The following is an 11,753-nucleotide window of genomic DNA, read 5'->3' on the forward strand; positions in this document are numbered from 1 at the left end:
TATTATTATTATTATTATTATTATTATTATTATAAATGAAAAGTTTGCCTGTTATTTAAAATGATAGTAACACTATAAAAATGTCTGTAATTCAAATGTAAGTACAGTACATATGAATAAGCGTATAATTTATTGTTAAATTCAAATTAAGTAAACAATATTTCATACTTACCCCTAACACCAACATAAATACACACATTTTAAAAATACTGCCAATATGAGCAAATACGGAATATATCCTAAATGAATGCTTCAAATTAATTCAGTACAGGTAATATGTTCTATTTGAATCACTGGCCCTTAATTTAACCCATACACAAAACAATTCTACAATGCAATCTAAAACTGCATGTCTTTTTAAAGTTCTGTCTTGTTCTCTAGAACCGATGTGTGGCAGTGGAGAATAGTGTGTTATTTAATTCCATCTCTCAGTGGCTGGCTTTGTTTCCCATCCCTAAATGGAAATGATTAAGAGTGAGTCAGGAGTTTTTGTACAGGTAAGTACTGTGCAAAAGTTTTAGGCAGGCGTGAAAAAATGCTATAAAGTATAGGTCAGGGGTGGCCAAAGTTGGCTCTTCCAGTCCTGGTCTTTGTTCCAGCCCTGTTCTAAATTGTTTAATTGAACCAGTTTAACCCCCATCCAGACTCTGAAGAAGTTCATCATCAAATTGTACCTGTTAAACCAAGAGTGGAATAGCCCTCTGGGACACCCTTGCTATAGATGGTGTAGTGGGGTAATCCAGAGCCTTATGTTTTCTTCTGGTGGCCTGGATTCAAATCCGGGTAAGGAAGCAGGTGAAATGAATTATGTGGTCTTAGTGAACACAATTAAGCATTATAGACTGTCTGACTTGAGACAGGATGTGCACAGGAGTTAAAGAATTAAAGGAGATGAGATTAATAGACACCTCAAATCTCACGCCTAAATGCACACTTGGAAGCATTTGTTTCAAACTCTCACACTCTTAAAATCTCACTCTACACAGAATGCATCAATTCCATGAAACACAAGAATGGCAATGCCTACACCACAGATAATTTTATGTGCAAGAAGTATACTCTGTCCTATTCTGTAGGTTACAAGGCTGTAATGTTAAATTTATACTGTATCATGAAACTGGGTGTAATTCAGGTAACTGGTTTATAAGCTCTACCCACCGTTGACTTTGTTGATTACCTGCCCTGATCTGTGTATTACATGTTTATTGCTGCTTTCTTTGTTTCTGCTTTGGTTTCTTTTAATATACTGAGGTCAGTTGTACATTATTATTATTATTATTATTATTATTATTATTATTATTATTATTATTATTAACAGTGATTGGTCATTTTCCTATGAACTTAATGTTTTACAGCCTTATTGTAATAGTATTAGGTGGTGACGTGAGACCCTTGTATTATAAGATTGCCTGTGTGTTGATGATAAAACTGCTAACCTCAATTAAAAAACAAACTCTACCACCCGTACATGGACACAACAAAACACCGGCAATACAAACAATAATGGTCTGCAGATTTAAAGATGAGAAATTTGTGGAAGAGCAGAAAAACATACGTACTCATAGAAAAACAAGCGACATAAATTGAACAAGAAGTTGCCCTTTGTGGGATATTAGACAGTTTAGACTACGGGCAATCAGAAAGCAGAGGCTCTTGAGTGAGGAGGAAGTCATCCAACTTCACTTTAATTCTAGCTTAGGTTTCTGGTGACACTAGCGCTCTTACATCCTTACAACCTTGTTATGCACAGTTGAGTGTACATTATTCCTTATATTATTATTATTATGACAAAATATGTTACTCACATGTCCAAAATCTAGAATACTTGTCTGTTGAGCTATTGCCTAGTGACTGACTAAAGTGTTGCTGATCAATATTTGTTTTTGTAGCTGTTTAACTTTATATCCAAGGTGACATCTCATCTTAGTTTTTTTACAACTTTCTCTGCCTGAGAATTAAGGGAGGCATCAATGATTCTTTTGTGATAACACCACACTGTACAGACGTTTCAAGCAATCACGTGTTTGACTTACTTCGGAAATGCAGTAAAGGTTAAAAGAGACAGACAAACCCCTCTGTGGAAACTTCCATACAAATTTGTTTCCTATTGATTTGTGTGAGAAGGATGAACACTTTGTATTTGCACTCACAGTTGCGCAGGTTTGATCTGTTCTAGACCACTGGACAGTTTGTGCTATCTTTTAAAAATCAACAAAGCTTCTGTCCACACCTAGTACCTAATAATGGTATCACAGTAGGCTGAATACGAAACAAGCAAAAGGTTTACTCTATTTGTTCAATCCAAAAATTCTTTAGACTATGGGTTCAAATCCCTCGGAACGTATGCTGATTAATTACACTTTCGCCAAGGTAGTGTAACTCCAAGAACGTTTCCTGGTTTATTACTTTTAACTATGTGGCCCTTAATTTTAAAACAATACCCTATAACCCAACCCCCAACACACATATCACAATAGGTAACCGTACACGTGGCCATTTGGCTTTATTATTTTTATATGACCACTTATTATGATAACCTTCTCAGTCCCTGCGTCAATATTAAATAGACATTGGGATTTTCGTTTATGCTAGGGTTTTTGAGGCTGGAAACTAGAATACGTTATGGTTCAAAGTCCCAGCACCAAAAAAACTTACGCCATGGGTACCGAAAATAATTAAATAATAATAATAATAATAATAATAATAATAATAATAATAATAATAATAATAATAATAATAATGTTTTCTATTCCTTCACAATTTCGTAAGGTGGCCACTACTGAAAATGAAATCACAGCATTGTGATTTCAGCCCCAAATCCCATGATACGAACCATCTCTATACATACAGCCCGATATGTCTATTTATTTGTATTCCTAATTGATAATGTGTTTATCAAATTAAAATCATTCCACATTTGCTTTGTACATTTATATTTTTCTGAAATGCTTAATTCAGCTAAGACTTAATTGCATAGCAGCCTGAGTGCACATTTGCAGTTTAAGTAGAATTGAAAATGACAGTTTCAGCATTCAGATGAAAATTTACAATACAGTCAGGTACTGTACATCACTTGTTTAACCAGTTTGAGCTGAGCCTAAAAAAATACAATTGGATATTTCAACCTGGGAGAAAACGGGGTAAAATCAATTGGCCACTACTACATTTATAAAAAAAAAAAAAAAAAAAAAAATAGCATGAATGGTACCGCAGCTAATGGTAATAGGAATGTAGACTAGGGCAGATTAGTAAGCTGTTGTATCAAACTTGTTGGGTGTGTAGCACCACATCTGCAGTGATAAGAGTGTGAGATCAACTAATCATTTATTGCATACACCCACCTGTGGTATTTGTTGTAAGGGATCATTCATATGGATTTATCCTTCCTAAGAGCAACCTACAGTAGAAACTGCCCCCTTCCAAAATAGGTTTATTTAACATATGTCTGTACTAATGATAGATTCTCCTGTGTCCTTATTATTGATGAGTCACCATGGGAAGCAATGGCAAGCCTGTGAGATGTCACCTGACAGGAACTAACTTGCACTGGTGCCTTCTTTCTACACCCACTAGTGGTACTTTTATTTTTAGGAGTCCCAGAATACTGCTTTCAAATGCACTGATGAAGCTGGTCCTTTTTGTATTCCCCAGGTGAAGGACAACAGCCCTAGGAGCACCATGTCTGTGAAGCAGGACAGCGCCCCGAACAAATGGGTGTCCCTGAAGAAAAAGCTCAACCAACCGGATTTGGAGGACCAGGCCGAAGCCAACTTGGAGAACTCCGACCCCGAGCTCTGTATCCGCCTGCTGCAGGTGCCCAGTGTGGTCAACTACTCTGGGCTGAAGAAGAGGTTAGAGGGCAGCGACCACTCCTGGATGGTCCAGTTCCTGGAGCTGAGTGGCCTGGACTTGCTGCTGGAGGCCCTGGACCGGCTCTCTGGAAGGGGGTGCTCGCGGATCTCTGACGCCCTGCTCCAGCTCACCTGCGTCAACTGCGTGCGAGCTGTCATGAACTCCTCTTGCGGCATCGAGTTCATCGTGGAGAATGAGGGCTATGTCCGCAAACTGTCGAAAGGTGAGCACTATGGTGACCCATTGGGAGAAGAATGCAGTATTCTGGTAGTTTAGAAACTGTTCGAAGCTGGAGTGCTATGCAAGTCAAAGGGCTGACATTCAAGATAACGCTGATGGATAAAAACACTGGTGTTCTGGGAACATTATTGATAGTATCAAATTGCATACATCTGTATGTACCTTAGTCACTCTCATATTTTTATGATACCGGTTGATTTCTTTCTGCCTTTACAGATGAGATAAGAGATATGTATGTTATTGACATACTGCACATAGTGCATGGTCGTTACACTTTAAAAACTGTCAGAACTATGAATTAAGTTGTGTCCTAGAAATAACCTATGCTTTTAAAACATAAAAATACCAACTATTTTCTCTTAGTGGAGCAATTTAGAACAATGTAAACTTGTATAAATATAGCCTATTGTATCTCCCCTCACAATAGTTCTTATACCTTTGAATAGATAAATACTAATCAGCAGCAATCAGAAAACAAAATGGATTTTGAGAACAGAAAGTCTTTTATGTGAATCTTAGGATGTAAACATCCAAATAAAAGGGGCCCTTATCTGTCAGCCCTTTAGGACATGAGTGTTTGGTGCTGTAAAAGGCCTGCTCACACATTTCATGCTGAGGACACTTGTCATGAGCTTTTCTAATTTAACTGTTAACATGATGGGCGGTTAAAGGGCAATTGCAAATAAAATATCTCAAAAACAACAAGGATTGTTTCTGCTCACCACGTTAGAGTGGACCCTACTGGCCAGGCACTTGGTGCGCTCAGGCAGACACCTGCAAGGCAAGGTTCCTGGGTGTAAAGAGGCAATTAGCTTGGGGATTGGAAGATGCACATTGACCTTCAGTTCTCCTGAGCAGTTGTGGGGAATTGCTGCAGTAAGGGCATGCAATTGGACAATCCAAATCAGGAGAAAAAAGTGGGGTAAAATAATCAGAGACTCTGAATTAAAAAAAAGAAAGGAAAGTCAATGCTTTTCAGTTTGCAGCATATTCAGATTCTGTACAATCTTGCCTGTACTGGTTTTGTTTTTACTGTCAACATGCTCCAGCAGTGGCACTGGAACAGTTTTTAAAGTGGGGGTGCTGAAAGCCATTGAACAAAATCTTAACCCCTGTATATGATGGAAGCCATGCAAAGCCAATGGGATTCTACCGCACCCCCAGCACCCTTGTGCTCCAGACTAATGTAATGAGAGCAGTTGCACTAAAATCACCACAGGTAAAGGAAAGGAATGAGAAGAATAATGTAGTGTACTCGATGACCCCTAACATGATGAGTTTGTATGTTGTGTTGCTTGCAGCTTTGGACACATCGAACCTGATGGTGAAGAAGCAGGTGTTTGAATTGCTGGCCGCCCTCTGCATGTATTCCACTGAAGGATACAGCCTGTCCTTGGATGCTTTAGAACATTATAAGGTGAGTGGTATGTGTGTGTAGGCCCTGCTAACTCAATGACACCTGCCTCTCAAGACCACCACTGACCTGCGTAGGCCTGCGTGGGGCAGCACTGGGTATTACACAATGAGCAGACAGGAGATGTGAAAAGTGCTATGAACTACTGTGCAGTGGCATTGGAACAATTCTTAAAGTGGTGGTGCTGAAAGCCATTGAACACAACTGTAACACCTGTATATAATGGAAGCCATCCAGCGCCCATGCTATTGTACACCAGTAACAATGATGAAATAACCTAATGAGCATTGAATAATAGTGAGATAAATCAATACATTAAAACTGCTCTTTTTTTGTGGCCTTGCAGTATTTTTATTTACTGACACTGCTGTAGACAAAAGTTTTACTGTGTGCATTAGGAAAGAACAGGAAAATAGTAACAAAATAGAAATGTTGCAAAAACAAAGTTACAAATATATATATATATATATATATATATATATATATATATATATATATATATATATATATATATATATATATATATATATATATATATATATATATATAAAATAATATAATAAGAAACCTTTATACAAAAAAAAGTTATTTTATTTAAAAATATGAAATTTACCAAGCAGATCATTACCCTATATGTTTGCTAACCATGGCATCCCTGACAAGTAATGCTACTTAATATCATATTAAATAGCTAATTGCGTTGATTTGAAAGATCCCAATAAGATCATTAGAGAAATTAATACTTTGCAGTACTTTCTAAGAAATAATTTGTAACAGGAGTAAGTTTCTAATACAGTGTTATTTTAATTCAAGGTGCCCTCTAGTGTCCAGCATTGCACAGTACAGTACATGACTGTAATAGGAGACAACATCAAGTCATTCTTTTTTGTTTTCCAGTTGATATTAGTTGCAACTTTTGCAGTTTTCATTGTAATTTTCAAACTTTATTCCAACATGTAATCTGAAATAAAGCTTGTCTCTCCTGCTATACCCATGTGTTAGTACTAGAATCAACAAACAGTCAGCTTTAAAACTGTCCCTATATGTGTGTGTATATATATATATATATATATATATATATATATATATATATATATATATATATATATATATATATATATATTTGTAAAATTGCAAAAATAACCATTCAGAGCAATTGCAAACATCATAAAAAGCTAATGGGCAGTAAGACAAAATCTAAAATATGATTTAATATTTTGGTTGTTATATGTGGGTTGTTCATCCTGACAGATTGTAAAAAGCCAGCTGTATCGCTTCAGCATGATTATGAACGAACTCCAGTCCACTGACAATGTGCCCTACATGGTGACTCTGCTGAGCTTCATCAACGCACTCATCCTGGGAGCAGAAGACCTGCGATTCCGGGATAAGCTCAGAAATGAATTCATAGGTAATGTGCTTGAATTCTATTGAGAACATGAGCAGCTGACCGGTACTGAAGTGGGATAGCTATCTGAGCCCTAGAAGACGCACTGTACCACTTTTATTAGTACTGGTACAAATATTAGTACTTGTTTGGTCATGGCATCGGAGGACGGAGGCCACTGACCTACAGTTCTCAGATTGCTGAGTTTTGTGGAAATTCTAAATTGGGGAGAAAAACTGGGGTAAAATAATTGTGCACTAAAAGAACTAAAAAAAATGGGGGACCTGGTTGGGCAGTGAGTTAATGCACCAGCCAGTGACCTCGGAATTTGATGGTCTCTCCTTCAGTGAACAGTGGTCCAGCAGACCACTTGCCAGTGATTGTACAATCCTGGCTCTGTAGACCAATCCACTTTTCACAAGTATAACAACTAAAAAAAAAAAGGCAATCCTGAACACATTTCTTTCCTTGCAAAAGTCTAAAAAAAAAGCCCTTTCCCACTGGTGCAGCACATTTACAGATAAAAAGTAGGTGAGGGACTCAAGGCAGTGACACATAACTGCAGCTTTACAAACAAGGCTTCCAGAAACCTGAGGAGGATGGGGTAAGTCTTCATGGACCTGTATTACAGTGTTGTATTTTTCTATGTATAGTACATTATACTGTAAAAAAACAAAACGCTTTACAATATCTTCACAACTTAACCCTTTAACTGTCAAACATAAATGTAATTGTCAGAAAATTCTGTTTTACAATACTATATTTATAAATAAAGATATACAATATCCCATTGGATTTTATTCTTAATGTTTAGTGAAAATTATGACAAAATGATAACAAAAGACTAATGATGTATATTAATATGCTATTCTAAATTATATAATAAGTAGAATCTCTCTGCATTTCAATATCATTAGGATTCCTAATCCATTCTACAGCAATGCAATTAAATAACTAATAGAATAGTTTCAGTGTCTAATACTGGAAAATAAAGACAAATAGCCATACACATGTACGAGCGGTGTATACACATACACAAGATCAGTTTACTTACATATCTTTCCCAAAATTGAAAGATTTGGCATTCATCTTGGACTACCAGGTTAATCCAGGTGCCACAGATTTTAGTCAGTGTGATCAGCTCAGTGACTAGTCTGACGATCTCTGGTCCTGGCTTCCTGATTCCAGGGGTGAAGGTCTTCCATGCTTTGCCACCTGTCCCACTCTCAACTCCATGTGCACTGAACATCAGGTCTTCTCATGTACAATTAGAGACACTCTAGTGTTCAGTTGCCATCAATTAACCACTACAAGTTCCACTATTGCCCCAAAGACTTTGTTATTAATTCAGTACAACACCCTGAAAAACGTTTACTTGAATGTATGAAGGCACATATTTGCACATGCATCTTTTGGCAATAAAAAGCTGTGTTTATAAACCTATGGGATTATGAACCCTATTAACAAAACTCACAAGTTATTTACAAACAAATGAAATCTGTTCATTTAATATGAAATATGAGCTTTCTTTTTAGTACAATGGACCCAGTTTAACCCAAGTTTTGGAAGTAAATATAAAACCTATAAACGGCTTAAGCAGAGTATACTCTCTTTATATTCTGATAAAGTATAATCCTTATTTCAGAAATTCGTAGGATGCTTACAATGGTATATACAGCTGCACGTGCTGTTTTCACAATGACAGTTGGTTGTTATTTTCTTATTGAAATAGTTACAATTCAAAATCTTGTTTTACAGCCTAAATGAACTGTATACCAAAAATGTGAATGGACACTTTCTTATAGAACACTGGACAGGAATTCAATTTTTGTTTTTGGATGCAGCCAGTAAAGTTATATACCGTTCAACCTAGCATGGTGTCAGTCTCATTCTCATTCTCTATAAGTGCACCACACACGTGTACATGTGTGTGCAAAATATGTATGCAATAAAACCTACTGTATGCTGTGCTACTACATTGACAAAAGTTATGCGTATAATATATTGAAAGGTACTGAAATTATTATTTTTTTTGTATGGGTAACAAGACACATTGCACAATTTTTGGATTTGAATAACTAGGTCTATTGTTATAATTTCTTGGATATTTTAAAAACGATTCGTACGTAAAACTAGAAGTTGCGCTTGTAACAAAAACACGTGTAGGTTAATTACCGTATGAAATCGAGACAGCCAAGTTTACGTAAAAGGAGATAAGGTGCACTACCTCGCTTGAAAAATGTGCGATAATGGACCAACAAGGAAATTGACCCGCTGCACGCCACAGCCCCCACCTCCACACAGTTCAAGGGAGGTGGGGGGGATTTTACAAAATATTACAAAAGAGGTCATTCGCCTGCTCAAAAGCAATGTATATGGAACAGGTATGACAAAAATAGTCGGTATAGAAAAAAAAAATCATAATACAAACTGTTCAGTCACCTAAATTATGCACAGCATTTCTTTGTGTAATTATATAACTTTTTTTTTTCAGCATGTTTAAGATCAAAATTATCGTTCTCGACTTGAAACAGTAGTTGAATTCAGTTATTTTAAATGTCTAGTTTCAAATAGCTACAGGACACGCTTGCTAATTGCCAGTCACCTGTGCGCGTATTATATTTAACAATTGAAGCTATACAAAATATACCTTCGAGAATATATATATATATATATATATATATATATATATATATATATATATATATATATATATATATATATATATAGCTAAAAATTGTGTGTTTCAATTGTGTTTTTGCTGAATGCACATTAATCAACCTCAGCAGGTTGCCGGACGTTTGACTAATTACCAATTCAAATGTCACTATATTGTTACACACGTGTGTGTTAACAGTACTCGGTGGATTTGCTAGGTTTGGTTAAGGGTTTTAAAATGTAGATTGTGTGTCTCGCGGGGGGCTACGTTGACAAGATCAAAATGTTAATAATGAAGTTGCTAGTTACATTTTTTGGAAATATGAAATCGTCATTTTAAACAAAATTAACTGTTTTCTATCGCTGTAATTTTCAGGATTACAGTTACTGGACTTGCTACCAAATTTAAGGTAAGAATTACAATGTTGTAGTTTGGTAATTTTAAGTAGATGTTAAGATATTTGGTGCGCAGCTATATTTCGTGTCTACAAGGCTCACAAGTGTATTGACATTATGTAAAGTTATGCAGTGCGGTCGTCATTGCTTCAGGACTATCTGGAAATTACTTCAAAAACGAGACTTGTGTTTTAATCAAATGTTTCAGGCTTATGAAGGATCTTCTCTACATCTAAAAAGCAGTTTCTAAACAACAAAAATACAGTACATGACACGGAAATCCCTTTTGTGCAGATGTACAGCAATGCACACCAAGTTAAGACTATTATCTGTCTGTAGTCCTCCACCATTCCCAAGTTTAGTGGACACCAGTCAGAAATATAATTGCAGTGGCTTATGTATACCTCAACTGTAAACAAGTGTTTTGTGATTGTTTAAGAATGCAGTATTGCCTGCTGCTCTTGGTAACCTTGAAAGCTAGGTGTGAAAATGGATTTGCATCAACAAAATGTCAGCCAATCCAATGGGTTATGAGTTGTATGGTGACTTCAGTTGTACAAAAAAAAAGAAATGAGTCTTAATTTGATCAATTATGTGTTCCTCGCAGGGAGAAAGAAGATGATGACCTCCTGATCCAATGTGAAACTTTTGAGGAAACCATGTCTGAGGATGATGAGGAGTTAATGAGAATATATGGTGGTATTGATATGAGCAGCCACCAAGAAGTATTCACAACACTCTTTAACAAAGTGAGCCATTAGAAATCCTTCAAACTGAATTAAGGAGGATACCGCCCAGTAATTCAAAATTACAGCAAACCGATGAGGTTTAATGTAAAATGATTATGTAAAGACATCGTCCACTTTGCTATGCTGAAAAAAAAAAGAATCTACTTGATTTGAAGATGCCAGAGGTGAATTTAGCTGGGGAGGGAGGGTAGGGGGTTGGCAACAGTCTAGGCCAGGGCCTCTCAACCCCTGGTGTCTGCTGGTTTTCATTCCAGTTACTTAACTAAACCCTTAATTGAACTAATAATTTGCTTAATTAGACCTTTTCCCTTGTATTCAGCTCTTAAACAGTTGCAGATTTCAAGTTAGCTATATCATTTTACAATAACTTCAACAACTAAGAGGTGAGAACAATTAAAAAGGTTTAATTAAGCAAATTATTAGCTCAATTAAGGGTGGTGTTAAGTATTTGGGAGCTTAGTTGGAATGAAAACCAGACAACACGTGGGGTCCCCAGGACCAGGGTTGGGAAGCCCTGGTCTAGGCTCTAGAGGAGTATTTATCCCTCATGTAACTGTCAGCAACACACAGAAGCTCCATTATACTCTCTCCAGGCAACCAGATAGGTGGGCAAAGACCTGGGCACTGCACAGAACGGGAGCAGTCGTGGTCGATAGAGGTTCATTTCCCAGTGGGCTGGGTTAACTCTGCTCTGTAATGACTGAGCCTGTTGCCTCTTGCCTGTTTCAGGTGAGCAGCTCCCCAGCCTCCCTCCAGCTCCTGTCGATTCTTCAGGGTCTTCTGCAGTTGGGACCTGCAAACCGCAACGCCTGGCTGGCTTTGGAAGCCTTGGTAAACAGAACCATATTGCTGGCTGATGACGGTAATCCAGGTTTATATTCTCCTCATCAGCACATTGAAAAAACAAATGCAGCTGTGTAAGACACCATTGTAGGGTAAAATAGCTTCTAACTGTTAGTCAATGGGTGATGTCCTAGAAATGTTTAATGTAGCCTAACGTCTGCAAGTTTCTACTTGTCTACAGAAAATAATGTTAGTAGGGTTAAAAATTTGCACT

General features: G+C 37.0%; 1 protein-coding gene across 1 annotated transcript; it reads left to right on the forward strand.

The window, feature by feature from the left end:
• Positions 1–378: 378 nt before the first annotated feature.
• Positions 379–9,965, forward strand: LOC121330223 (inverted formin-2-like). The gene is made up of 5 exons (XM_041276566.1): positions 379–497; positions 3,652–4,075; positions 5,394–5,509; positions 6,758–6,917; positions 9,928–9,965. Exons 1-5 carry the CDS (start codon positions 459–461, stop codon positions 9,963–9,965), a joined length of 777 nt encoding a protein of 258 aa, XP_041132500.1. The 5' UTR covers positions 379–458.
• Positions 9,966–11,753: the final 1,788 nt, after the last annotated feature.

Source organism: Polyodon spathula, chromosome 17 (assembly GCF_017654505.1).
Source record: "Polyodon spathula isolate WHYD16114869_AA chromosome 17, ASM1765450v1, whole genome shotgun sequence".
NCBI lineage: Eukaryota > Metazoa > Chordata > Actinopteri > Acipenseriformes > Polyodontidae > Polyodon > Polyodon spathula.

Bases quoted from the DNA above. Each gene is read 5' to 3' on its own strand.
- LOC121330223 (XM_041276566.1), top strand. From the start codon at position 459: ATGGAAATGATTAAGAGTGAGTCAGGAGTTTTTGTACAG. The intron at 498-3,651 runs GTAAGTACTGTG...TGTATTCCCCAG, and splicing joins AGTCAGGAGTTTTTGTACAG to GTGAAGGACAACAGCCCTAG. The intron at 4,076-5,393 runs GTGAGCACTATG...TGTTGCTTGCAG, and splicing joins TGTCCGCAAACTGTCGAAAG to CTTTGGACACATCGAACCTG.